Genomic DNA, 27,696 nt, shown 5'->3' with positions numbered 1-27,696 from the left:
AAGCGCATGTCCAAAGAGTTAACACAGTGTTATTCCAGAATAAAAGGCCTTAATTTTTAATTTGCTGCAGTTTAAGAGGATGCCTTAAAAATACAATGTCCCCAAATGTTAAAATCTGGCTCATTTTAATACAAGAAGGAGAACTCCAAGAAAATATCAGAAACTGGATAACATGCCTGTGGGAGCTGGGTCCTTCAGTGCAGAACACTAAATTGTAGGGGACATGGGCCGTTCTTTATATTTGTCAGGCAAATAAAAATGTTTGTCATAGAAAGCACACATAGTCATTGCATGTCCCCATATTCAAGATAGCAACGGAAGGAAAAGGGTCTGTGACATCTCTAGAATTCTCAGCAGTTCTCAAGATTCTGTTGCCATAATTGCAGCAAAACCCACTAACAGGCATAGTTTATCAGAAAATTTCTCAAAGAGAGCCCTCAGCCTCCTTATCTTGGTTACCTTCTTCTAACCTTCCTCTTCAACCTGACAAAGGACAGATAAACACCTACTTACAATGTCAGTTTGTCTACAGACACGGCATGTGCATGCCTGAGAAGAAGTCTATCCTGAAATGAAAGTCGGCTACCTGACGTAGAAACTCATGTCTGAGTCTCTGGAGCTTGACTCTCTCCTGCTAAAAATTATTTGGTTCCATAAGCCTTACGATTCTTGTCTTTCAAAATGTGCTCCAACTACAAATCTTAAAACCTCTCCTCTAAGAGGGATAAAGTGTACTAATTGCTTCAGGGAATCCAAAAATGTATTAAGCAGAATCCTTGCCTTCAAGAAAATTCGCTCTCTCCCCTGCTAGAGTGTGAGGTCCAAGACGGCATGGACTTTCTCAGTCTTGTTCATCACTGCATCTCCGGCACCTAGAACAGCACTTGGTGCACAGAAAGCAATCAAAATATTTGTCAAGAAATGAATGAACCAATGGCCACGAACATGAAGACAACACGCTTTGAGCAGGAAGAGATTATGGCATATTGGACTGTGAGACCAGTCTAAGGCCAACAGAAACTAAAAGGATGACAAGATTAGGGCCGGAGAAGGCAGGAGAAATGATAATTAGGCCATTCTTAAAGGAAGGATTTAGGAGGACACGGAGGAGGGGAATAGGACTGGCTAAGGCCAGAGACGGGAAAGACCAGATGTGTCCAGAAAGCGCAGAGGCTCGGGTGGCCACAGGAGAGGGCCATGGGAGAAGGCGTATGTTGGGGTAGCAGAGGGAGCTAGAATGAATGAGCAGAGTGAAGGAAGTGAGGGCAGGCTGCAGAAGGCCTAGAAAAATCAGCAACTGGATCCCACTTGGTTGAGATTTACACTTTTAAAATCATTTTTCATACCCCTGGCTTAACCTTTCAAAGAAAATGAGTCTCTGAAAAGATATAAATCTTAAAAAGTAATAGGGCAATGGGGCCAATAGCCAGTCCTGGGGACCCACATAAAGGTGAAATTTGGGTTATAAAGAAGTCTTCAATGTTATAATAAGTTCCATAGTTTACTAAAATTAATGGTTTATCAAAGAATAATAAAAGCCCCGGGCCTAAATTCACTAGCAATTTTCACACAAAGATAAACTCTTTTCTTAGGCAGAAACTTACTTTTAATATCACAGCAGGGTATATTTGATAGATTTTTTTTTTTAAAATATTGTAACTGTTAACTAATATTAACCAGAGAATGACGCCATTCACTAATTCCGGAACACCTAGAAACATGTAGACGTCAAAAGCTCCGAATGCTTCTTTATTAGACAGTCACAGGTTTGAAGACAGCTTCAGATAAACCTAACAATTGAGAAGCCGTAAATATCCTTGCTCTTTCAACCACTCTCCAGCTATATTTAGCAGCACGATTTCCTTTGTTCACAAGTTAACTCTCGATAACTCCCTATTTGTGTTCCCCAAGGCAGAATACCTTGGACCTATTAGGTAAATGAATGGATGGCTGTTTGGATGGACAAACAGATGAACATCCATCTATGACTGTATTAAGATCCGTGAGACGAAATGGATATGCTTCGTCTCTGTGCGTCCTAGATCTTTCTTGGCCAGGGCTAATGCTTGCAGGCCTCCACAAACATGTCTGTCATGCCAAGCAACAATTAGATTAGGACTAAAATGGAAGAAAGGGAGTAAGAAAGTTTGTTATTGAAGGAGGAGCGTTTTTCTAGGCAAGGGTGGTGGTGAGGAGGGGAGCAGGGGTGGGCTCACCGTGGAGGGGCTGAAGCTTACGTGTGCAGGTCCCTCACTTGCACAGCCTCCTTCCAAGGCCCACCAGGAGTCCTAGTCACGTGTTGATGTGGTCAGATGCTTCCGGAGAATTTACTAAAGCAAGGTATAATCGAATCCATTCTCCTCATGAGGGCCTTCAACCTAAGTTTCAGGCCCCACACTGCTGGGTCAGCCCTGGCTGAGAGGCAGGAGGAGTGCGGGTCCTCGCTGAGCGAGCACACTGTCCGAGCAGTGGGAACGGGCGCTTGGGGGGCCATTCACATTTGCGGGTGGTTTCTCATGTTTAAAAACCACCATTTCCTAAGCCCGGAGTTCTCAATACCATGATATTCCTTTCTGCTACTACGTCGTCTTTGCACATGAAGTCACAGGAGACATTCAGTTGTTCCAAACTTCATGTCAAGCTTTGAAGTGCTTTTTAATAGCGGAAATATTTGGCTCACGGGTGGGCTTTGTAGCTATGGTAAATACTTCTCAGTTATCTGTCGCTACTGTTATTCCACACCTCCAATTTGGAGGAGAAATTCTGCATATGCATTGAGGCACTAAAAAAGAATAGTGAACTATATCTTAGCTCTTTTGTGAACAGTTTCCTTTTATTTCTTCTTGCATGGAACTAATGTGCTCATTGTATTGTACTGGTTATGGGTGGGAAAGCAGAAAAGAGAAGGGAAATGCTGATTATTACATCACTGGTTGGCAGTTCCTTTTAGCTTCTGGAAGGTTAAGTGGTCAAGTAGCTTCTTAATATGACATCAAGGCATTTTAAGGACTGACTCATCCCCCCGGTTTTCTGGCAAAGTGCTTCAGTAGACTTTGGACAAAATGCTTACAGTGGCTAAAAGAGAAAAAACTGACCACAATTAATATGAGATAATGACCAAAAAAAACCAAAAACAAAACAAAAAAAAAACAAAACCAAACCCTCCTTTTGGAGGTTCCTGAATGACTATCAACACGGAGACTGTATGTCCACGGACATACTAGAACAATATATTTAGGGCATTTCTGAGAACAGACAGAGACAAAGGCCATTGTGGATACATCCTGTATTGAATAATGACATTTTGCTTCTTTCTGTAACTTAATTATTTTATGAAGAGATGAGAGAAAATACTGTTGTACTCCAGAAGTTAAACACTTGACATTTTTTATTCCTCAAAATGGAACATTTTCAAAATCTAGATATGTTTATTAATTAGTGATTATTAACACCCAGTAAACAACATTATGTCTTGTAAAAACACAATCTCTCTTCACAGCATGATGCTGAATCTATTATTCCCTGATTCCATATGCTGAAATACACTCAAATGGTCACAAATGACCTTAAGCACTAAATAAATGTAAATGAGGACAACATAGAAAATGTGCTTTTGATTGATAACTAAAAGACCAGTTTGAAAATCACGTCCCAAAATGAAGTCCTCCCCAGAAGGCTATGGCAGTCCTCACTGCGGCATAAAAGCTGCCCTAAGAATGGAGAAGACCCAGGTAGCGGATTGTTCTTTCCCCTGACCCTCCCGAGGCTTTCTGGGAAACAGAACTGGTTTGTTATTAAATGAGAAACACAGGGCATCCCGCCCCCTGTGCCACCAGCTTACAATAACATTCTACAGCAGGATTTAAAAACATATGGACACTTCCTTACCTTCACCAGCTGACATCAGAGAAAAATAATTATTGCTATTCCACGGCTTCAACCCGATAGGTTGACCACTGGAGATTTTTTAAGCATTGCTGCTGTTCACTCATCTTTTTTTTTTTACCCCCAAACTGGGTAGTTGGGGTGGGAGAGCATCCTCAACACAGAATAAACTCAAAATATCAAAGGATGACAGATGAGCGGTCAAAAATAAATTAATCAGATAAAAATTAGATTGTTCTATGTCTGGGGTTCAACATCTAAGTGAAAAATGAACCAATACAGATATTTCATGTGAAAAGTACTAAATGATTACTCGCTCTTCCAGGTTCTATCATCAGAGCAAAAGAAAACATAGCATCACAGAAAACACCGTTGTTTTGGTTGAGGGTAAAGCATCTCTCCAAGTCTGAATAAGAATGAACAGAACCTGAAAGGGAACGGATACCTAGACTACTTTAAAATCATGAACAGAGCAGGGTTTCTCAATCTTGGCACTACTGACATTTGGGGCCAGATAGGTCTTCGTCGTGGGCATTATCTTGTGCATTGTAGGATGGCGAACAGCCTCCCGGGCCTCTGTCTACTAGATGCCACTAGCAATCCTCTTCCCCAAGTCAGGACAAGGAAAGAGTCCCCAGGGGCAAGACTGTCCCAAAGTTGAGAACCAGAGGAATACAGCCTTCATAAGAAGGTCCCAGGAAGGCTTCTCCCAGCCTCAGACCGTATACTCTCAATCCTGAAATCATTCCCAACCCAGGGTTCAACATACTTTAGTTTTCTTCATTAGCTGAAGATAATGAAAATGCCTGCCTGCCTCCTTACGGGTTCTTCTGAGCATTAAATAAGACATTTTCAAAGTGCTTAGAACAGGGCCTGACCCACAGTAGGTGCTCAGTAAATGTTAGCTATTATTATTTTTTATTATCATCCACAGAGAAAACCAGAATGTTTTAATAAAGAAAGGTATCTTACCAGCTTGATATTTTCCGAGTTTTAAATGCACCAGCCTTCTGATTCCTTGTGATGATGTCTCCCACGTCTACAGGACACAGTTAAGAAAGCTTCTGCAGTGACTGTCGACTGACCCCCCCCTCCCCTCAGAAAGTCCACAAACAGTGATCTTACTGTACGTGGGATCAGCACAGTGAAGAGAAGAGTTGTAGGGTGTGAGGCAAGAGAAGAAGGGTCTAGCCTGGCCTCTACCACCAAATGTTGACTTACTTGCCTCAGGCAAGCTCTTTTAATTCCCTGGGCTGCAGATTGGTCACCTGTCAAATGTACATTCAGGGAGCACGCTTGCAAGGCCCAGGGTTACGGCGCTGGGGGGTGTAGATGACTACTGCGTGGGTGCCGTGCCCCGACCTGCTTAAAAGAGCAACAAGCCCAAAGGCAAGTCTCTTTCAGTCAGTGGGGAAAGGACCTGTACCAAGAAAAGCTGTATTTCTGGAAGAGATGTTTGAGGAGCTGGTCCTTTACATCACACAGCGCCATCTTGATGCAGGTGTGCGGGAAAAATCATGTCAGGTTCCAACAGTGGGCAAAGCTAGACTTGAGATCAACCCCTTTTGCTTCAACTTCTGGATGCTAAATCTTACAACTGTTCTTGTTTCTCTTCTTGCTCTGGTCCTTGCACAACCCAGAGCCAAACGGATGACCTAACTCTATCAACCACCAGAGCTCTCACGGCATATACTTTCTGAAGTGACCTCTCATCCCGGCTTCATCACATTATCCTGGCTTTCTGATTTCAATTGCCCTCACTTTCTCATTTATTTTATTCGGCATATTCTATGTGTCACTGTAAAAAGCTGCAAAGTCCCTCTTCCGGAGGTTTAAATAAACAAGAAATAAAATAATTCCAGTGAAGGCTGCAAAGCTGAACTAAATTGGGCCCATGGGGAGGACACCAAGGAGACAAGCGATGTTCCCCTATTGCTCAGAAAAACAGATTTCCTGAATGCTCGGAGCAAGCATTGGCCAAGATCTCCCTGCAAGAACAGAGCCACAGGACTTTTTAACCCAAATCTCTGCTTGAAACATCAGGCACACCCATTTCTTCTCTGAGTGAATAAGCAGGTACTGTGATAGCTTTCTCCCCCCCAGGAGTGGGTAGGAAAAATCAATTAGGTCTCCTAATGAAGGGCTTTGTGGAGGTTTACAAAAGTGCTATAATGCAGACTTCTTTTTTTTTTTTCTGGGTGAACTTTCCTGTATGCAAATTAAATACCGTTAAATTACATTCATTAAAAAAATAAAAGAGACTAATTTGCCTACTTGTTTTGATTAACTAAAATGACACATCGGCCTACAGTTCTGTCTATTTCAGGAAGAAAGTATTTCAGGAGAGTCTTCTAAATGAAATGTCTTGTAGAAAAGGACAGCTGACATCTTTATTCTGAGAAGAACAAAATGAGTGAGGAGTCAAGTGACAACTGTTTTTAGTTGCGCCCCCCCCCCCCCCCCCCCCCCCCGCCCCGGCCACACCCTACTCCGTGTTTCTATGACATCCAACCGCACGGGGCAATATGCCCGGTACACCTGTAGCGTCGTGTGAGTACATGACTAATCTATCAAGGAAAACATATTATTTTGTTAGTGGAGGTAATACTTTTTATAAAATAGTCACAGGGAAGTTAAATTATATAACTCGGAAAACCTATTACTAATTTTTAGTAAACATCTTAACGCTATATGCTTTTATACAATTCATAAACCCGTGCTCCAGGTGGTCAGGTTGAAGAAAGTGCACGTACTTATATTCTAGAAGTGCTTTTTTTTTTTAATGAAAAAATTCACAGCAGTATTTAGGCTGCTTTATTTTTAGAGCTGGGAAGGAAATATATTTTACAGTTTAGGGGGTGTTTTTATATTAAAACAAGTACAAAGAGAAAAAGAAATGGCAGGAGCGTATTAAAATATCTTAAGAGATGTATTCTGATATTCTGCTCCCCCACCCTTCACTTTAGGTCAGATTTGGGGATGGGTCCTCTGGCTGGCACTGTGTCTAATAATAAATTTTGTCATTTTTCTGTGTCACTGCAGAGTGATAAAGGACATCCAATCAAATCAAGTCAAAACGTCCAGGATGGTGTTCAACAGGGTAAACCAAATCACGTTCCCTGTACTGTACGCATCTTCTGGAAGTCTTCAGTGGGAGGTGCTGGGTGCAAAGAAAGCTTTCATGTGGTTTCTGATTAACTGGACACAGAACAATCACCTCCAGTCTCCTTGCCTGGGCTTTCAGAGCTACAGGATCTGTCTAGAAGAAACCAGGTTTCTACATCCAGGTTTTCTTCCCCAAAAAGCATAGCTCAGGAGTGGGGCTCCCTTTTAATTTTGGTTCAGTTGAGTTTTATTCTTAAAACATACATTCTTATATAATAACAAGCTATTTAAACAAGTAACTTTAACGTTATATCTCTAAATATAATTAATTACATATAAAATATTATTTAAAATATTAAATTAGTGATCATGATTGTTACATTTATCAGTAGTCACATCTACATTTTGGGACTTGGCGTTGTTCTTCAGCAAGAAAGTTAGTTTTAAAATAATAATATTGTGACTCACAAAGCCTTACTTTCTCAGTGTATGTTACCTCTGTTTTCACTGGGCCATCCAAGGTGAGGGTAGAAAATCATGAAATTATAATATAAATCCTGTTCATTTTGATCTCTAACGGTTTTTAAAAATGCTGGAGGTGGCAATATTTGCCAATTTAAAGGCTGCAAAATATTCTTAAATGTGCTTGTAATCAAAGGATTTGAGAGGATGACGGGACGGTGCTTGGAACTCTGTTAGCAACGTCAACTGTTACGTTTTTGGATGAGAGGCCTTTTCTTCCTGAGGGTCCTGAGGAAACTAACATGACACTCACCAAACCATTCTAGGTTTTGGTGAAACAGAATAGTTTAATGGGGGGAAATAAAAAAGCTTTGAAGTCAAATGAACCTGGCTGGCTTCTAAACTGATTCTGCTACTTAGCGGCTGTGTGAACTTGGGTAAATTAGCCTCTCTGAGGTCCGTCTCAAAAATGGGAATAATGGGAATAATGATCCCTATTTTATAGGCTTAATGGAGTACCACATAGGATGAGCCTGACCATATAGTTGCCTAATTCATGTCAATTCATTATCTTTTTCAATAATTCAGGCAAAAGCTTCGGAGGAATGAGGAGGCTGGTGAGTAACTAAAATGAGGCTTGGCAGTCAAGCTTTATTTTCTCTCCCTGCTGCTCAGACCTAATTATGTGGACATTTATATGGTAGAATTTAAATAACTGGAAGGAATCAAAGAACTTCCCGCCTGTAGACTTTCGGTGTGTCTCACATGTATAAATGTGCTCCAGCCAAGGCATAGTCTATGTCCCACAAGAACAGGGACTTGGTTCGTCCTGTCCACTGCTGTCTTTGCACCTGAAATGGCAGGCAATTAATGGTGGCTGGATTAATTTTAATTAATTAGATTAATTTATTACTTAATTTAAATTGAATTTTCAAAGCTATTTATTGAGCTCCTACCCAATATGAGGCACATGGAGTCCATTAATGACTCGGTTAGCAAACAGAAGTGCAACTGCACAGACATGAGAGGAACACAGGACGATGGCCTCGCATTGCCAAGGTCTCCACCATCCCCAGGACAGGTTGCACAGTCTACAGGGAGCTTAATCTATTAGTTGCTCAAGTCAGAGATGCTGTTAATAAATAAGATAATGTTAAGCCAGGGCTATCTCCTTTAAAATGCACAGGAGATTTTACTAAGTTGGGGTGAATCCTAAGCTCGAGATCATGATCCAGACTGTGCATACTGTGGGAATAAGATGCTTGGATCGGGAGCACGAGGAATGGGTCACCAAGCACTGCCACACTCCGCGGATAACATGCTTGGTGCTTCCTAAGGATGGGTCAAGGCAGGGTGCTTGTGTTGGGAGAATTAGTGAGTGTACCAGAGAGGGCTGCTCACCTCGAGGTGGTGTGCTTCTATTCATTTCGATCTGGAAGAGGCTCAGCATGAATAATAACTCAGTATACCATTTCTTCCCTCTGTTCTTATGTCATTGTCATCACCAGCTACCAACTTTAGGGAGTTATTATTATCTGTAGGAACTTGGAGATTTCTCCCTTTATTATACCAAAAGGGCTGTGTCAAAGAAAAGGGAACACGTTTCAAACTATCTTAGGTGAAGTTGAGAACCGGATGAACCAAATGATGCCATTTCTAATTCATCCTTTGTTCTCTTTGGGTAGAAATAAAATGGCATCTGTAAGGAGAGGGAGCTCTTGGGTAGGGGGGCTCTGGGTTAGACCCAGCAGTGCAGTTTAAGGACCAAGGAACCCTCAGGGACACATACCCACGGGTCTGAGAAAATATGTAGGCCTTACATCATATTCACTTACACCTCAAGTCTTAATCTCTTTTCAGATATCTCTGTTTAATAGATCTCAAATCAACATCTAGCTCTCCAGGGTCAAGGGAGAGAGCTCTGGAAGACATGGCCAATCCATCTGATACATCTTAGGGAAGATTATAAATAACCTCACGACTGGTTGATCGGCTTCTATGATATAAAGATTCAGAACTCATCCATTCTTACCTTACATATTTAAAAAATAGAAATAATTGAAGATAAAAAGGAAGTATCAAAAAATGCTATTTTTTTAAAAAAAAGGTAAAAATCAGAACCTTAGAAGCTTAAGAGGCCAGGAACCTAAGATTCAGTTGAAGTCATTAAATTCAGATGCTAAGAACAACAAAAATAATTTTTGAAATGATGAGAATAATGTACAGGCCAATACTCAGATGTGATGTGGGATTGCCAGGTCGATTTTCAATTACATTTCACTGATGTATTCATTTGTTTCTTAATGTGCTCATCTTGCCCATTAAGAATAATTAGCAGCTTTGCTTAGAGATTTTCTGGTTTCTGGCAATGTTTCTCCCCTTTTTTTTGTTGACATCCACTTTTACTTTTTAGAAGTAATTTTTGGATAATATCCTGCAACTGCTATATAATTTAGGCTTCCTAAAATTTTAAAGGAAAGATTTGTAAACAGTAATTTTTAAATGAATTTGTTTCAGTCTATATGCATCAACAGTATGTGAGTCAGTGAATTAGTTATTCTTACAGAAAGTGGGCACACAAATAGAAAAAAAATTTTTCATTCATCTTAACCTCAGCACAACAGCTTATAACGAATGCCAATTGTAAGCTCTGTTAGCAAATCAAGAATAACATTAGTATTAAAAGCAGGAAAAACACATTGCCAAATTTTTAAGGCTTTAGGCATGCTTTTTTCTCTTAATTAAAAAAAAATTAGATCTAGTTACAAAAGAAAAAAGCCCACAAACGTGGAACAACTGCATGATAAAAACTGAACTCCATCAGGAAAGTCCTAAGAGATGAAATAAAACACACTACCGGTTTTGGTCTGCATCCTGAAAGGACCTACTTTATCTACATTGTAAAGTTCTTCCCCTCCTGCCCTTTGGCACCCCGCTATATTAAACCCATTGTAAAACCCAGCACAATAAAGCACTCTCAGGGCTGAGCTTCTGAGGACCAAATGTTAAAAATCCATTTTCTTGGGAGGGGGCTGTACCAATCATTTCTTTGAAAGGCCAGCAGAGTGAATACAGAATCTGAGATTTCCTCTCTGATTTCAAGAGCTGGCATGGCATCTTTGCTGTTTAAAGCAAAGGTGTGCTAATTAATGACATTAGCATTGCTTCCCTTCTCTGGAAGCTCTGTACTTTAGCTCAATAATGATTTTAGTACAATTAAATTTACATACTGACTACAGATGTTCCTATAGTTTGATAAAAGTTCTAATTTGTTTCTGACGCTATTAAAGGAGACACCTGCTGACTTGAGAAAAACCTCAGGTTGCCGGGCCCAATCTGAAAGTTTCCGTGGTTAAAATGACCGTCTCTTGTCCAATAATCCTCCTTCCCCCCTTTGCCCCCCTCCAAAAAAAAAAAAAAATCCATCCACGGGGGCTGAGCCAGCATACCTGCCTTCCTCTCGCTCTCTGTGCTCCCTGACAGGCGGAGGAGGAACACAGTGAAATGATACAGTGTAAGGCATAACTCAGAATAAAGCAGAGTGAATGAAACAACATCGGCTCATCTTTGGGAATATTTTGAGAAACTTGCGACAGTCTGAAGATCATGATTAAAATCCTGCATCTTAAAAAAGGAAGCACCTTTTGTGATCTCTTTCCCTTGTGTGAAAGGCCAGGATCGTGATTGGCTGTTTTTCCTTCCTGAATTTTTTTTTTTTTTTTTTTTTTTTTTTTTTTAAGTCTGTCAGGCAATTAGCTGGGTGGGGCTCTGTAGGGCACACAAGCGCCGCTGAACAGTATTAGCTACTGTTTCTCGTACCTCCTTTCTCCTGTTTGAGCAGCCTGATGGAGCTGCTGCAGATTTTATTTTTAAAAGATCATAAAGAAAACTGGAAAATGGGCTTTCTGTAAGAAGCCGCAAAAAATCGAAACTGCACTGGCATTTTAGGGGTCTAAGATGCAAGTAAGTGGATTGCCTCCTTCATAATGTAAATGGAAGGCATACCAAAAATCCAAAGCAAACATATCTTCCACTTCTCCTCTCAGTTTCTAACGGCTGTTAACTGCGCCTGAACAAATCAGCTCGATTGCTAAAGTAGCCACAAATTATGCTTGCTTTCTTAGTGGAAGTACAGTTCAATTTTCATGAACTCTGTGTACATATTAGTAAAGCATAATCTAATATAATGGGTTTGGAACTGTAATAGCATAGCAGAAAAAAAGAGATAGCTTTTATAATCCTAAATAAAAGGACATAATGAAAAACTGATCACTGTTTCCAGTGGGGAGCTATAGGTAACCTCTCGGCAATTAGAGTAGGTCCCATCCTACCTGCACATATGCGCAAGATCAAACCCAAGAAAGGTCATAATGAACGTGAAGCCGGAAGTTAGTTTTCGCAAGCAATAGTGGCTATAATAAATATTCAATCATTCACTTTATACCGGGAAATTTCAGTGACAGTAAAAGGACAAGAATGCCTGAAAATTATTCTGAAATAAATGTTCTTATTGCCTTGAGTGGTCCACAAATCATGGGCTCCTTTCACAAGAAGTGACTGTAAAAAGAAATCTATCGAAATAAAAGAAAAAACAGTCATTGCCAATGAATTCCATATATTTCTACTTTTTCTTAATTACTTATCATGTGTGTGGGGGGGATTCTTTTTTAATACCCCATGCTGTCTTTCTTTATATCAATTGTTACTCAGCCGGGAAAAAGGAATGAGCACAACAAACCCGTTTTCTATCTGAATAAGGATACTTCTGATGGCCTTTTCATTCCCATCAGTTAACAGAACTTCTTTGACATCTGCAGAAATAGCAACCTGAAAAAAAAAAGGAGCACAGCAAACAATGAGCAAATATGCTTGTCTGTGTGGAAGTGAAGACAGGAGTGACAAGCCTTCAGTATCATGCTTCCTCACCTATTTCTCTGTAACAATCTTCAATCTTTTTTCATTTTATGTCTGCATTATTTTAATCATTCAATCAAATCAGTCAATACTTTTATCATTCCATTTGCGGGAGCCTCTATCTTGCTATCATTCTGTTCGGTAATTGCATTGTGACAGCGGATGATGGTATTCTGAGAGGCTTTCATTTGTGGGCTTCTGTTTATCTAGTAGAGCCATCATACAAGGCTGTCACTCTGCCTTTCAGCTTGCTTCTGTCTGACTGCCTGATGCCCTTCATATAACTTTGCATTGCAGGCAGATGGCTTTGTGAGGGTAATTTTTTTGTGAGCTTTGACATGCTCGCACATTGGGCTGTAACCTCGACACATTGTGTGAGAGCGACAGGTTTGTCAAATGCCAATCAGTGTAACAATATGCTTTTATTTGTAGAGACATAAAAACTTGTCTAATGCACTGTGCTGCTACATAATATCTCCTGAATACATGACTCAGAACCCAGAGAATGGGGAACGACGTTCCTGAATGGCCAATCTAATTCAAAAGAATCTAATTACTGAGCGCTCTGGATCATGTTTGTTGGTGTAATAATGCAGGCAAAACATTAGCAGCTATATCATGGTGCTCCAACTGTGATTCGCCGGGCTATTCCTGTATCTTAGCAAATGGGACTATAATCTGAAAAAAAAAAAAACAACAACAACAACAAAAAAAACCCGCTTTCACTATGGCAAAGAAAGACCGCGCGAGGCCTGGAATGTCACAACAAGCGATATTGACTACACTGAGGTAAAATGTTTCTGCTCATCGAGGCAACCGTAAAATCAATATGATCCGAAAGTAAGTCAATCTAGAAGGTCTCTCAAGACCCGGCAGCTTGACCGCCGCTGATGCTGTTGACGGTTCTCTGACCCAGCCGTTGGAGGCCCTGGAACATTCTTCCTTTTGTTCCTCCCTCTGAATGGGATTGGAATTGAGAAAAGACCTACCATGAGCCCAGCCAAGCATGTCATGCCACCCCCTAGCTCACACACAGCAAGGTCCCTGAAAGAGAGAAAAGAAATGGTAGAACCCATACAAATGAGATGAAAATGGTCAGAGAGATATATATGTTACAAGAACAAATTGCCAATCTGCAGTAAGACCGGCGCTACCAGGAAGTTGGAGAGACATGACTAGGGTACCTCATGTTGCTTTGCGTTTTAAAAATAATTATGAAATAGAAAAGTCACAAAGCAGGCAAATCAGTGGGGGTTCCCTCATTAGTGTTCACTGCAACATTACCACCGCTGAGCTGAAAAATCTGAGAAGGTTCCCTTTTTTTCCCTTGTCAATGGCGCTGTCTTTTAGAACTAAACTAGCTAGAGTAGCGAAAGATAATTGTTAGGAAAGGGTAACACTGTTAATCCACATTCATTCCTTCAAAAACAGTTAGACAAGTAAATGAACATATATGAGTGTGTATATACCTATATTATAGTCACATACAACACACACAACACACACACACACAAATAAATGCAATCTTGAATTTTTTGAAAAAAAAAAAAAAAATTCGACACCAAACTGAAACATTTTGGAAAGCTGAACCGCCCCCATAAAGAACAATTACACAAAGAGCATTTAGCAATTAACACTTAAATCACAATTGACCCCAACACAACACGGTGAATAAACAATGCAGGGACATAATGTGGTTAAGCCAGCAAACCCGAGGCTGAAGTAATGACCAGGCTCTGACTTCACCGCTCAAAAGTAAAGCTGCTCAGAGTTAAAGCTGACAGCCTAGTGTGGCACTCTGCACTCACCTTCCCCTTTGTGCCTAAATATCAGCCTTCAACGTGGGACATTCTTACCCTGGGCCACTGCTCGATGATTGGAGCGCCAGTCAGGCTAAACCACAGCGAGAAGAGCAAATGCCAGACTCCCAGAGCAGCTCTGCAGCCCAATTTCAATACTGCCCTGTGCTCATTTTATACGCTTAAACCCTTTAGATTGTTCCTTCTTCCCAGGTTGGGAAGTTTATGGCCTCAACAGGAGAAAAGAAAGAGAGGAGGACAGAATTGAAAGGGAGGGAGGGGTGCAAAGAGAGGGAAGAGGGGGAGAAGCCAAGCAAGGACATTCATATTCCGAAATACACTTAATGAGTATTTAGTTGTTCAAAGCAATTATAGACTGGTTGGTAAATATGGACCCACGGAGCTTCAAAAAATACATATTATTGACCCAATCTTGTAAGTACATATTGTTAAAACACACACCATGATCACTAATGACTTGTCTGGAATCATAATGGGCTATTCAGGAAGCATATGTTGGGTGACTTTTATAAAATGAGGATTAAAAATGAAAAACCTATATTTTCTGGATCTACCAAACATCTTTAGAATTTTTAAATAAAAGGAGGTGTTTTTTTTTTTTTCTTTTTCCTAAATCCCATCCATGGGTTTGATCTATAATGCACACTGACAACTGAAAACCTTTATTTCCGTAGCATGAATCTGTAATAGTAATTTATATTTTACAAATACATATTTGTATTTGTATTTGTCTATAAAATGCCTTTAAAGCCAGGGGTGGGATGGCATCTTTAAATAATAGCTGTGGGGTATTTATTTATCAAATATTCTGTAGTGATTTCCCTAGCAGAAGTTTAAAGAATGTCTTTATTGTGGTCTGTTTTTTTCTTTTTTTCTTTTTTTTTTTGACCTTCACAATCAGTAAGGATTGATTGGAGCTTCACTTTTGTTTCCCCAAAATCAAAGTGAAATAAAATGCCTTGAGTGGAAATCAAAAGCCTTTGACATATAGCAAAAAGCTTGCTGTGCAGTATTAGTACCCAAAGGCAATTCAGATTTCTTTTCAGAAGCAACATGTTTTCACCATGAACTTTCTCCCCTCCCTCCTTCCTCCCCCCCTCCCTCCTTTCCTTCCTTCCCTCCTTCCTTCCATTTCTTCTTTCTTCTTTCTTTCTTTCTTTCTTTCTCTCTTTTCTTTCTTATATTCAACAACTTAATTTGAAGAATGTAATCACAGCAATCTTTAATATGCAGATACAATACCCATAATGGGCTAAAAAGTATCTTTTTAAGTGCAGCTTTGTACCTGAATACATTACTGTGCTTGAGGCAGTAGTAAGCCAAAACCTCTTCAGATGGCCAGATGCCTGGAAAACACAAGAGGATACACTTTTTGATTACAGGAGTCTGTTCTATAATCATTCTCTATAGTCATTCTCTTAAGAAATGGATTTTAAAAAATAATGTTCAGGACAAGCTATTTCAACTTGAATCAAACTTAACATAATTATTACTTGTTATATGTCATATCAAATGAGTTTCTTTTGTTGTTGATGATAGCTCTTTTCCCAGAAAAACAGTAAAATATCTCAAATAAATTTTACTAAATTTCTATTACAACAAGACAGCAAAAACAATAACAGCCAAGATTACAAATATTGAAAGTCCCCTTCTAATGGTACTTCAGGTAGCTGATCTTATACACGTGAACCTTCTTTTCAGCCAATTCATAAGCATCAGTGGAAGACCTACTATATATGCAGCCCATGTGAGGCAAAAATAAATGGAAAAAACACTTACAAGAAGGAAAGAAAACCACTGAGGTCATTATACCTTTTTCTTTGATTCCATCCTAATGTTTTCAAATACACACAATTATCTTCTTTCTTCAATTAAAAACATCAAACTGGCGATTACAACTAAGACATTTAAATTTCACCAACTTCGGCACATCTTTAAATTTAACCATAATCCTCCCCAGTAAACTCCATGCATGGGCATTTTCTAAAATCATCACTTGTAAATCATTTCTTCTGAAGACTTAGATCATCTTCATGAATGAATATAAATGCCTTAACAACAACAAAAAAAAGACAAACATGCTTGGAAACGATGAGTCTCTAGCGGTTATCACAGGGTGCTAGGGTTGTAAGTGCTTTTAATTTTTTTCTTTACACTTTTTGAATTTTTCAAAGATTTTTACAATGAATATGTATCACTCCTATAATCAAAATAAACCACAGCCTTATAAAAATTAGGTTTTCATCAAGGGGTCAGACTCAAAGGTCAGGCAGGACACTAGCATCCTCCTCTGCCTGAGGCTGAGAAGGATCCACCGTCCTGGGAAAGAGCAATGAATGTTCACCGCCTTTCCACTAAACTCTCTTCTAATGGGTCTGGATGCAAAGTTGAAACACCTAATGAGACTTAATTTTTTTTTTTTCCTCCTAGATGCATCCCCAGCTTCAAAGAGTGAGATACCCAAACATTTCAGAGACGAGGATGTCAAAGAAATGGTAAGTAAAATCCTAAGGGAATCAGTGGGTAAACAGATGAACAGCAAAGACATTGACCCCATGGAAACATCTGCTGCAGGAGAGTCTGGTCAAGTGTAAGCTAGCTCAGCCTCCATGGTATTTCTGGTAGAAATGACAGTTTGGGAGAGAACAAGAAGTGTTTGGAGTCATGTTTAGGAAGAAAGTCAGAAAGGCAGGGGAGTGCAGCAATCAAGATCACAGGAGCTTTGGAACCAGACTCCTTGGGCTCCAGTCCCAGCTTGCTGGGCTGCATTCCCTAGCTGAGTGACCTTGGATAGTTTACCTAACCTCTCTGTGGCTCAGGTTCCTCATCTGTAAAATAATGTAACTGTAGTATCAACTTCACAGCATCGTTGTGAGGATTAAATAAGTAAAATACATGAAATGTATTTAGAACAGTTCCTAACTCATAATGAGCTCAAAGAAAAATTAGTTGTTAATGTTATTCTCCTGCAAAGGGGCATAAAAGGGTAGAAGAGAGACTATGTGGACCCCGACAATTATCCCAATGACCAGAACAGATGGAGAACCTTTTTGTTCTGTTCCTACCTATGAACTTTGCCATGATCCCAAAGTCCTAATACCTGGGCTACCTCCATATCAAAAGAACTCTGTAAAGAATAAAGCGTATAATAAAATTCTCTGAAGGAAGAGCCCAAGACAGTGTTCTACACCAAGTATATATAATCACCAGAACAAAGAATTTCTTTATGCCTTTAGTAGACGGTTTTGAGGTTTAAAAAAATAATGATAGGGGAAGGGTATTTAACTAAAATTCAAGCTTTGATTAAGTACAAAAATGTGACTTCTAAAATGCATAGTCTTTTAAGAGAGTTTTATAATTTTCTCAAAAAATTATAGAGGTTGATTTTTAACTAAATTAAATACAAAAATATGCAGAACAAAGTTAATAAAATCCCCTTAAATTCCACCACTAGTATATAACCCCTAGTAACATTTTGGACATCATTTCAAAAAAAGCTCTCTAAGCACAAAGATATTTTACACAAATGGGATCTTACGATGCAGGTATCTGACAATCTGATTTTGCCCCACTCAATATGTGATGAATAACTTCCGATGACAATAAAAATATACCTGCATCTTTTAAAATATATATATATAACACCTCAAATACACACACACACACACACACACACACACACACACACACACACATATATATATATATTTTTTTTTAAGTAGCCTCTACACCCAGTATGGAACCCAACATGGGGCCTGAACTCATGACCATGAGATCGAAACCTGAGCTGAGATCAAGAGTCAGACGCTTAAGTGACTGAGCCACCCAGGCGCTCCCTTGCATCATTACTTTTAATGACTGCCTGATTTTATGTCTACATCATAATTTATTTAACCAGTTTCTTCTTGAGAGACTTTTATTTTGAGTTTTTGATGCTATGAGATTATAAACAGTGGTACAATGAAGACACATTATTTTTCCCCAAAATATGATTTTTCTCCATAGGTCAAATACCCAGAAATGGGAAAGCTGGTCCAATGTCAAGCACCTATCACATTGTGATATAACGAACTGTCCTCCAAAACACGGTACCAAACTATACCTCCAAATAAGAGCGTTGATTTCCTCACAGGGTAAGGTGTTAACAACCTATTGTATTTTTGTGAATCTGCTACATTTTTGGAAGTTATCTCTGTGCAAATCAGCACCACACTGAGATACCACCTCACACCTTCTAGGTCGGCTATAGCCGAAAAGTCAGACAATAGCAAATGTCGGCAAGGATGAGCAGAAATCATGTAAAATGGTCCAGCCGCTTTAGAAAACAGTCTAGCAGTTCACCAAAAACTTAAATGCAGAATTAACGTAGGGACCAATAATTCCACTCCTAGGAGCATACCCAAGAGAAAAGAACACATGTCCGTACATAAACTTGTACACGAATGTCCACAGTAGCATTATTCATAATAGCTAAAAAGCAGAAACAGCCCAAACGTCCAACAACTAAAGAGTGGATAAATAAAATGTGGTATGGCCATGCAATGGACTCTTATTTGGCAATTAAAAGAAATGAAGTACTGATTCATGCTACAACATAGATGGCAAAACCCCATCTTGAGAAGACTTCGAGGAAATCAATATTCTTATTTGGAGGTATAGGTTGGTACAATGTTTTGGAGGACAGTTTGACATATCACAATGTGATAGGTGTTCAACCTTTGACCAGATTTCCCATTTCTGGGTATTTGAAGTATGGAGAAAAATCATATTTTGGGGGAAAAATGTGTCTTCATTGTACCACTGTTTATAATCTCATAGCATCAAAAACTCAAAATAAAAGTCTCTCAAGAAGAAATTAAATAAATTATGATGTAGACATAAGATCAGGCAGTCGTTAAAAATAATGCCATTATTTTAAAAAGTTTTCTCATTTCTTTTCTCTTAAAGATTTTATTTATTTATTTGACAGAGAGAGTACAAGCAGGGGGAAGGGCAGAAGGAGGGGGAGAAGCAGGCTCCCGCTGAGCAGGGAGCCCAACACAGGACTTGATCCCAGGACCCTGGGATCATGACCTGAGCCGAAGGCAGATGCTTAACCGAATGAGCCACCCAGGCACCCCAAGTTTTCTCATTTCTATTTGTGGAAATATAATGGTCTTTTTAAAAAGGATTTTATTTATAAAGAACTTCTACAGAGTTTAAAGAGCCACTGAGTTCTATGAGAATGGTTAAGACAAAAATGAGTAAGACAAATGGTTGTGATTAAGATTAGTACCCAGACCTTCTGACTCAGTCTTTCTCCTTTCTCAGAAACCGCTACTTCCAGTTCTTTTAGTTGATGCGTCTGGTAATTACTTCCATATTTCTACATACGTTTGCATTGTCGCTTCTCGATTTTTCAATTTTAGGCGATATCTATTGACCCCCCACTCTGGAAGATCAGCTTCTTTCACTTTCATCTATACTCCTCTCCCCATGTCACACACACCATGCTCCTTATTCACCCACCAGCACCATCTTCCTATTATAGATATGTTATAATTTTGGTAATAAACAGTCATTGTCAATTTCATTATGATCATGAAATAATACCGAGCCATGTAGTAAACTACGATTGCTTTTTCTCTCATGCATAATTCCCCCCCTCTGTGGAGTTTATAATTGTTTTTTCTCATTTGCTAAGGTTTTTTATTCAGTCTCAAAATCCAGTTGTCAATTTCCCCTCTCGGTACATTCATTCACATCAGGTATTCTATCAACATCATGAGAAATTCTCTCCTGGGGCCTTCTGACCTGCCTTCGTCTGGAATGAATGCCCCCTATGCTTGGTGCACAGCTGATACCCTAGAATCCATCTCCATATCATTCCAGACTCCCTTTTGCCCTTCTCCTGTATCCCATCTCTTGTTTCTTCTATGCTTTGTCTTTCTTTCTTGGTTTACTTCCTCATTTTAGTGCAAGACATCCTCCAGTAGCTTCTTGAAAAAAAGTGAGTGCGAGATAAATGTTTGGGAACTTCCATGATTCAGTGGGTATTTCAATCTAGAAACTCTATGCTCTTCAGATCTTGGGAAGTTTCTTGGGAAGTTCCATTGATTAAATCCTGTCCTCTTTATCTAGAACTCTTATTATTTGGATGTTGAATCTCCTGAACTCATCCTCTAATTTTCTTATCTTTTCTTTCCTGCTTTCTATCTCTTACTGTTTTCTACTTTCTTGGAAATTTCCTCAACTTTGTCTCCTAACCCTCTTATTGTACTTCTCATTTATGCGATTTTAAAAAAATAGCATAATAAATAAATAAAAAAGATTTATTTACTTATTTATTTGAGAGAGAGTGTACAAGTGAGTGGGAGAAGGGGCAGAGAGAGAGAGGGAGAGGGAGAATCCACAAGCAGACTGCCCCCTGAGTGCAGCACCCAACGTGGGGCTCGATCCCAGGACCCTGAGATCATGACCTGAACCAAAGCCAAGCGTCAGACATTTAACTGACTGAGCCACCCAGGTGCCCCACATCTATGCTATTTTTGATGGTAGTTCTCTGAATATTTCTGTTTTAGAGCATCTTATTCCTGTTTCATGAATCACTCTTTTACAAACTTATTTGAAAATACTAAATACTAAAATTATAGTTTCTTTTAAGTTTTCTTATTCTTACATAGTCTTTTTTCTTCATGTTGCTTTTTTCTGTTAATTGATTTTGGTACCTTTCACATTAAAAGCTTTCCTCTGATATCTGGTAATTCTTTGTTGTTTGATTAAACATACTTGTAGTAAGATAAAAAGATGGTTGGAAGTGAAGAGGGCTGAGGGTGTGGGGATGGAGTGGAATGTGGGTGACTCTGTGTATGCTCACCCAATCTCTCCAGCCTGCTTTTGGTACTCTTTCTGATTTCAACTGTGCCTGGTGTCCCTCAACCTAAAACTCTGCACTTTAACCCTCTCCAGAAAACAAATCTTCTCCATTGGGAGTACAGAGGGAGAAGTTACTTAGTAGCCTGGAATAGGTATGTAACAACTGCTTTATAAACAGTTTTCAATCAATCTTCCTTATGTTAGCTCCCTTCAACTCTACTTGTACAAATGCCCCAATTTCTGAGCCTTTTAAAGTTTCAGAAGTATGAATTGGTTTGGTTTCCACCTTTCTCAACTGCTGGCTTTGTCATATCTGCTAAGTCAATGACTTCTCATCCATTTGCTTCCCCAGCTTCCAAAATTATGTTATTGTATGTCCCCTCATTCTATCATCCTTGTGGGTTTAGGTTTTTAAAACATCTCTTTACAGTGGTTTAGTTAGGTTTCTGGAAGGAAGTGACTTTAATGCATTGTTCAATCTCCAAGTTTACCTGAAATCCAGAAATACATGGAATGTAACTGTTTGTGGGCTAATTCTAGAACCCAAGACATATTATAACTATTCTCATATAACTATTCTCAGAGTACATTTTTAGCATAAAACTTTAAGCTCTGAGTGGTGGGGTTTCAGTACCCATCCCAGAAGAACAGTGATTAGAAGGACTTCATGAAACAGAAACTCATTGGAAAAGTGATGAGAATAAATTTTAGAAGGACATACAAGCCAATGACACTAATAGGGAAGATTTTCTTACACTCAAGATTTTTAAACTCCATTAATAATATCGTAGGATTCTATCGATCAATTATAGAGATTTCCGCTATATTGTTGACATCACCCGATGAGACAGAGAAGAATGCCCAAAGTGGCATTTAGAGTTGCCAAAGTACTGGTCCCAAAAAAAGCATCATGAAACATTTTAATTAATGACTTAGTCTAGATAACTTGTTTCCTAAACACGTCATGAATTAGGACACTTCCTTAAAAGTTATTTGGAAACCTATAGTTCCCTATGCCTTAGTGCTTTCTGTACAAATTGAATTAGTTTAACTCATAGGAGAAAAGTCTTCTTTCATCCATTGGGCCTCCATAAAGCATTAGCTAAACAAGAGCTCTGTTTGGAAGAAGAAAAAGAATCATATATTATACTTGGGTTTCCATAGTCATTTGATTTCATTCCATTTTCTTTCAAACAAAGGATTGTTTCCCTGCAGATGCCTCTGTCAGAACAGGTCTGCTGGATCTAACAAACTTCAGAAACCTGTAGCCAGCCAACACTAAAATAAGAAAAACTAGCTGTCTATGTAGCAATAATGAGGGGGAAAGTTGCCAATGTGATCGTAGCCACTTTTTTGTTGTTAGTTAAGCAGTTAGTATAGAATTATTTTAAATGCCAAGTTTTACAGTTAATGTGGAAACAAACAATACATCCATTATTAACCTGAGGGCTGAACTACCCTTAAATGAACTACGTAGATATTAAGAGACATAAGTCTCTAACTGAGCATGGGTCCTTCCTCCTAGATCACTTGCATCTGAGAGCATTTTGCTTCCCCAGAGTTCACGTTAGAGGAAAGTCCTGAGACTTTGTCAGATGGCATCAGAACAGCAGACTGCTGACTCTCGCTTTTCACTCTAACAGCTTGTACCTGGCCCATGGGGACAACACACCCAGCTCTCACAGCAGAGAGATGGCTTTCCTCTGATCAGCTGATATGCACCCACACAGCGGTTTTCTTTACCCTCCTCAAAAGAAAGGATCATGTCCATCATGCAGGAGTCAGAAGTAAGGCCTCTCCCAAATCTGAGACTCAAATGGGAAGGCCACCACACTCTTAGCTAAGCTGTTGAGTCTTCTGGAAGAAGAAATACATTGGCAGGTGTTACTAAAAGGCAAAGCAGTTCATGTGGAATGGGTAGGTAAACCTCTTGGACTGTTTTCCATGTTTATACTCTGTCTCCTTTCCTTAAACATTTCTGCTTTGTCATCAATGTTTCAACACAGAGTGGAAATCCAAAAGAGGACTACAGAATACTCCATAAATATTTTGGAGGCACCAGTATGTTTCAGGCCCTATGGATCAGCAGGGAATGAGACAGCATGGTCACTGGAGCTCCCATCTAGTTAGAGAAGGAGATATTAAATAATTACAGAAATAATGTGCCTAATTATAATTGTAACAAAGGCTATGTAGGAAAAATAGAGGGTACTTCTGAGAACATACCATAGGGGACTTGACTTGGCTGGAAGGGAATTTGGGAGGAGTCCATCAGGAACACTCTCCTGCAAAAATGGCATGCAAGCTGAGACCCAGAGGATGAAGTGTCAAGTAGAGGAGGAAGAAGGGGACAGGTGGAGGGAATGGTCCATCCTAGCGGAGCCCCATGAGATAAAGCTTTAAAGAGGAGAAGAGTTTGCTATTCTAGGAATGGAAATAGGGTCAGTGGAGCTGCAGAATACATGAGAAAGGAAGAGAACAGTCCCAGGTGTGACTGGGAGGGGTGGCTGTGGGCCAGATCCCACAGGCTCAAAGCCATGTTAAGATTTTCAAATTGTGGGGCGCCTGGGTGGCACAGTCGTTAAGCGTCTGCCTTCGGCTCAGGGTGTGATCCCGGCGTTCTGGGATCGAGCCCCACATCAGGCTCCTCTGCTATGAGCCTGCTTCTTCCTCTCGCACTCCCCCTGCCTGTGTTCCCTCTCTTGCTAGCTGTCTCTATCTCTGTCAAATAAATAAATAAAATCTTAGAAAAAAAAAAAGATTTTCAAATTGCATCTTAATATAAGTGATACATTTTTAGCAGCAGAGTGTTATGATCAGACTTACATTTTAGAAGTCTGACTACCCTAAAGAAAATAGATTGAAGAGGGGCAAGAGGAGGCAGGGAGAAAACAAGGTCAGAGGCTACTATAATGACCTAGGTGAGCCCTGATGGTGGTCTGGGTGATGGTTGACAGAGAGGAAGAAAAGTGAAAAGGTATGAGCTATACTTAGAAAGTACACTGACAAGACTTACTAGTTAATTAGACGAAGGGGATGGTAAGAGAGGGAGTGTCAAATATGACTTAGGTTGTGTCATGAATAAGTGGGCGGATGATGTACAGAAAACGCATATAGGGTTTGCCTTCAATTTTATATGAACTGAGGAGGCTGGATTCATGGTACAAAAATACCAGCTAGTGGTTTGGGGTCTGATTCCGGCTCTGCCACTAATAATCTACGTGATATCGGTAAGTAATTTAGCCTTTCTGAGCTTCAGGATCCTCATCTGCAAGATACCAGGCTTGGGCTAGATTATGTCCAGGGGGCCTTCAAGCTATAAACAGTTATAATAAAAAACCAGATCTCATGCTCCAGACTTAGAGTCCGGCTCGATCACTGGCTCTGATGGTTGTATGACCTTGGGCAAGCTACTTAAAGTTTCTAAGCCTCATTCGTTCCTTCATTCAACTTAAAATTACTGGCAGTCAGGCCTGTTCTAGGAGCTGGGGATAGAGCAGTGATTAAAACAGAGCCTTTGCCCAAATACCTTCAATAGGGGCGATGGACAATAAACAAGGGAATTCCAGACGGTGATTAATGTTGGGAAGAAAAAATGATAGGGGCACCTGGGTGGCGCTGTCGTTAAGTCTCCAACTCTTGGTTTTGGCTCAGGTCATAATCTCAAGATCATGAGATCGAGCCCCGGGTCGGGCTCCACCCTCAGCATGGAGTCTGCTTGAGATTCTTCCCCCCGCTTCTGCTCCTCCCCCTGCTCATGTGCTCTCTCTCAAATAAATAAATAAACAAAATCTTAAAAAAAAAAGAAAGGAAAGGCAAAGATAGGGAAATAGACAGTAACTATGGGGCTGGCGGGGGGTGTTGCTACTTCAGCCTGCACTGTTGTGCAATGCCTCAGTTCTCCTAATCGTTAGGCACAAGCAGTAAAAGTACCCACTCACAGCACGGTTGTGCGGATTAAATGAGATAATGCATGTACAGCACTTACAACAGTGTCTGGCACGTAGCAAATTTTTCATAATGTTAGCCATGGTCGCTGCTGCTATTTGTCATTGTTATTATTTTGACATGTTTCCATCCAGGAAATTTTATCAACCTTGATTATATTTTTATGATAGTTTCAGGGAGATTATGATTCCTAATTGATAACCTGCAAAATCAAAGCAAAACTGACCTTTGGGAAAGCTCCCTCTAGCTATGGGAACTTTGAAAACTGATTGTAAAACAAGAATTCCATAAAAATGGACAATGCTTATTCTATACTTGTCCTCCTGCTCTGACCCATTAACAGACTTGTTCTGAACAATAAGTTAAGTGCAGGCCTCCCTGTGTTTGTGGAGCCAGATCACAGAGAACATGGGCACATCTGGGTGAAAGGGTGTCGGCGTCGCCCAGCACAGCGAGCAGGTGGAAGCTTGCCCACTGACCTGCTAACATTGATCGAATGCTGACTGCTGTCCAGGCACTATGAGGTAGATGAGGAAATCAAGGCACGGAGAGGTTAAGAAAACTTCCTCCAAATCAGATAGATGTTTTGTAATGAAGTTGCAATTTGAACCCAGGTAATCTGATTAGAATCTGATTAGAACTGAACCTATGTCTTATACTGCCATCCCCTAGATTGCAAAAACAAGGGTCCAAATGAATTGCTTTGCCATTTTGTTTCTTCTCCTGTTCCTGGACAAGCCAACTGAACTAAAAGAAGGACAGACAGCGAGCTTGTGGAAGGAAGAGAAGGGGGCACAAAAAATTACCCAAGTATTTCAACAATAAATTCTTCTAGGACCACAAGATGGGTTCATTTCTGGGTGTGATTTGATTTTAAAAAGTACATTAAAATTAAAAACTTAAATTTTACTTCAGATACCTCCTTGAGCGAAGGGAAAGAAGAAAGGCATCCCAGCTCCATCGGGACTCCATGGTGGGGGTGAGAAGATGGTCTTTGGAGAGCGTGCCCCAGCCTTCCATCAGGTGGCTGGTTTTAGAGCAGACGCTGGGAAAGCAACTAAGGGACAGATAAGAAATGAAGACAGGACAAGGAAGATGCTACAGCAGCACCAAGAGAAAGGAATACACAGGATGCCCCGCGACCACAGCCCTGGCCATCTTGAGTGCCTCTACGGCAAGGCGACTCGGAAGACAGCTCTGGGGCGGATCAGCTTTAGGAGCTCCCCTTACCTCATCTCCTTCTCTGGAAGTAACAGTACTATCTACCCGGTAAGTACGGATGGGAGGATCAAGTGAATTAGAAGAGTACCAGCAAGTGCTCAGGCCATGTTAGTTGTTCCTACTATCAGCGGCATCGCTGATTGGACACTCACTGCTCGGCAAGCGCTAGGCTGTTTGCTTTATACAGATGATCTCATTTAATCCTGGAAACAGCCCTGTAAGGGATGTACTATCATTATGGCCAGAGAAGGGGCACAATGAGATTTACCGAAGCACACAGAGCTGAACTGGTACAGCCCAGGATTTAACCCCACACGCTCAACTGCCAGGGCCCAGTTTCTTTCTTTCTTTTCTTTCTTTCTTTCTTTCTTTCTTTCTTTCTTTCTTTCTTTCGATTTTATTTATTTATTTGAGAGAAAGGGAGAGCAGGGGGAGAGGCAGAGGGAGAGGGAGAAGCAGACTCTCCACTGAGCAGGGAGCCTGATGGGGGGCCTGATCCCAGGACCCCGAGATCAGGACCTGAGCTGAAGGCAGACGCTTCACCGACTGAGCCACCCAGGTGCCCCACCAGGGCCCAGTTACTTAATCACTACCCTATATTGTTCCAACCGTGGTGGCAGGTCCTGAAATCCAGAGAACTAGTTTCTAGTTCTCGTGGCCGTCAATAACTAATTTTAGGACTTTGGACTTTGGACAAATCATATTTGGTCTCTGGCTTCAAGAATAAAATGGAAGCGTCAAATTGATTTCTGAAGATTCTTCCAACTCTTAAATCCAATGGCTATAGATCATTAGATCTGTGCATTTCCAAATGCTATAAAGCTATAAAATTGTCAGTGGCTCTAGCCTGCCACATTTTAAAGAAATTAGATTCCCTTAGATATTTTATTTGTACTATAATAGCAAATCTAAATAATATAATAATATCAAATCTAAACCCTTACCCGGAAATATTTTAGATAGCATTCAAAATGGTCTCAGAAGTCGAGCCTTCCTAACATGTCTATTTTAATTGAATTAGCACCGCCTTTGTTAGTTCAATCTCACAGCCTCAGAAAAGGGACTGCTCTACAGCTCTGTATTCTAGTGGCGACAGCGTTTTTATTTAGCTAATCCAGCATATTAATAACAGACAACCTCCTCAAGTACAATTTTTCCTCCCCGATATTGAGCATGGTTCTCAGATAAATGCTGCTTTTTTTCGTTGTTTTTTGTTGTTGTTGTTGTTGTTCATATTTCCTTCTTGTCAGGGTAACAAACTACCTTTGCGGCAGAAGAAATTTTCTCGAAGTCTGAAAGCACAGGTAGGAGAACATCTCCCACTGTGATCTCTCTGGGCCTAGGCCAGAAAATGCTCCCACCCCTTTGGTCAGAGAGGATATCAGAAAGTGAGAACAGTCATTTCTAGCAAGGGTGGACCCAGAGAGCTCCTAGCAAGAGAAGAAACATGGCCTGGGTTCCCCCAGAAACGCAGCACATCTTCCAC

General features: G+C 40.2%; 1 protein-coding gene across 3 annotated transcripts in view; it reads right to left on the bottom strand.

Moving 5' to 3' along the window:
• Positions 1-27,696, bottom strand: part of CAMKMT (calmodulin-lysine N-methyltransferase) — a 382,790-nt gene that overhangs the window by 44,886 nt on the left and 310,208 nt on the right. For all 3 annotated transcript variants that reach the window (XM_026486725.4, XM_057308990.1, XM_057308989.1), the window contains exons 4-7: positions 15,472-15,532; positions 13,356-13,410; positions 12,216-12,279; positions 4,858-4,924 (exon numbers count right to left, since the gene is read on the bottom strand). In XM_026486725.4, coding sequence (XP_026342510.2) covers positions 4,858-4,924; positions 12,216-12,279; positions 13,356-13,410; positions 15,472-15,532 — 247 coding nt within the window. The remainder of the gene's footprint in view (positions 1-4,857; positions 4,925-12,215; positions 12,280-13,355; positions 13,411-15,471; positions 15,533-27,696) is intronic.

The sequence above is a fragment of the Ursus arctos genome, unplaced genomic scaffold (genome assembly GCF_023065955.2).
Source record: "Ursus arctos isolate Adak ecotype North America unplaced genomic scaffold, UrsArc2.0 scaffold_8, whole genome shotgun sequence".
NCBI classification, from domain to species: Eukaryota; Metazoa; Chordata; class Mammalia; order Carnivora; family Ursidae; genus Ursus; species Ursus arctos.
This window is presented reverse-complemented; position numbering and strand designations above follow the sequence as displayed.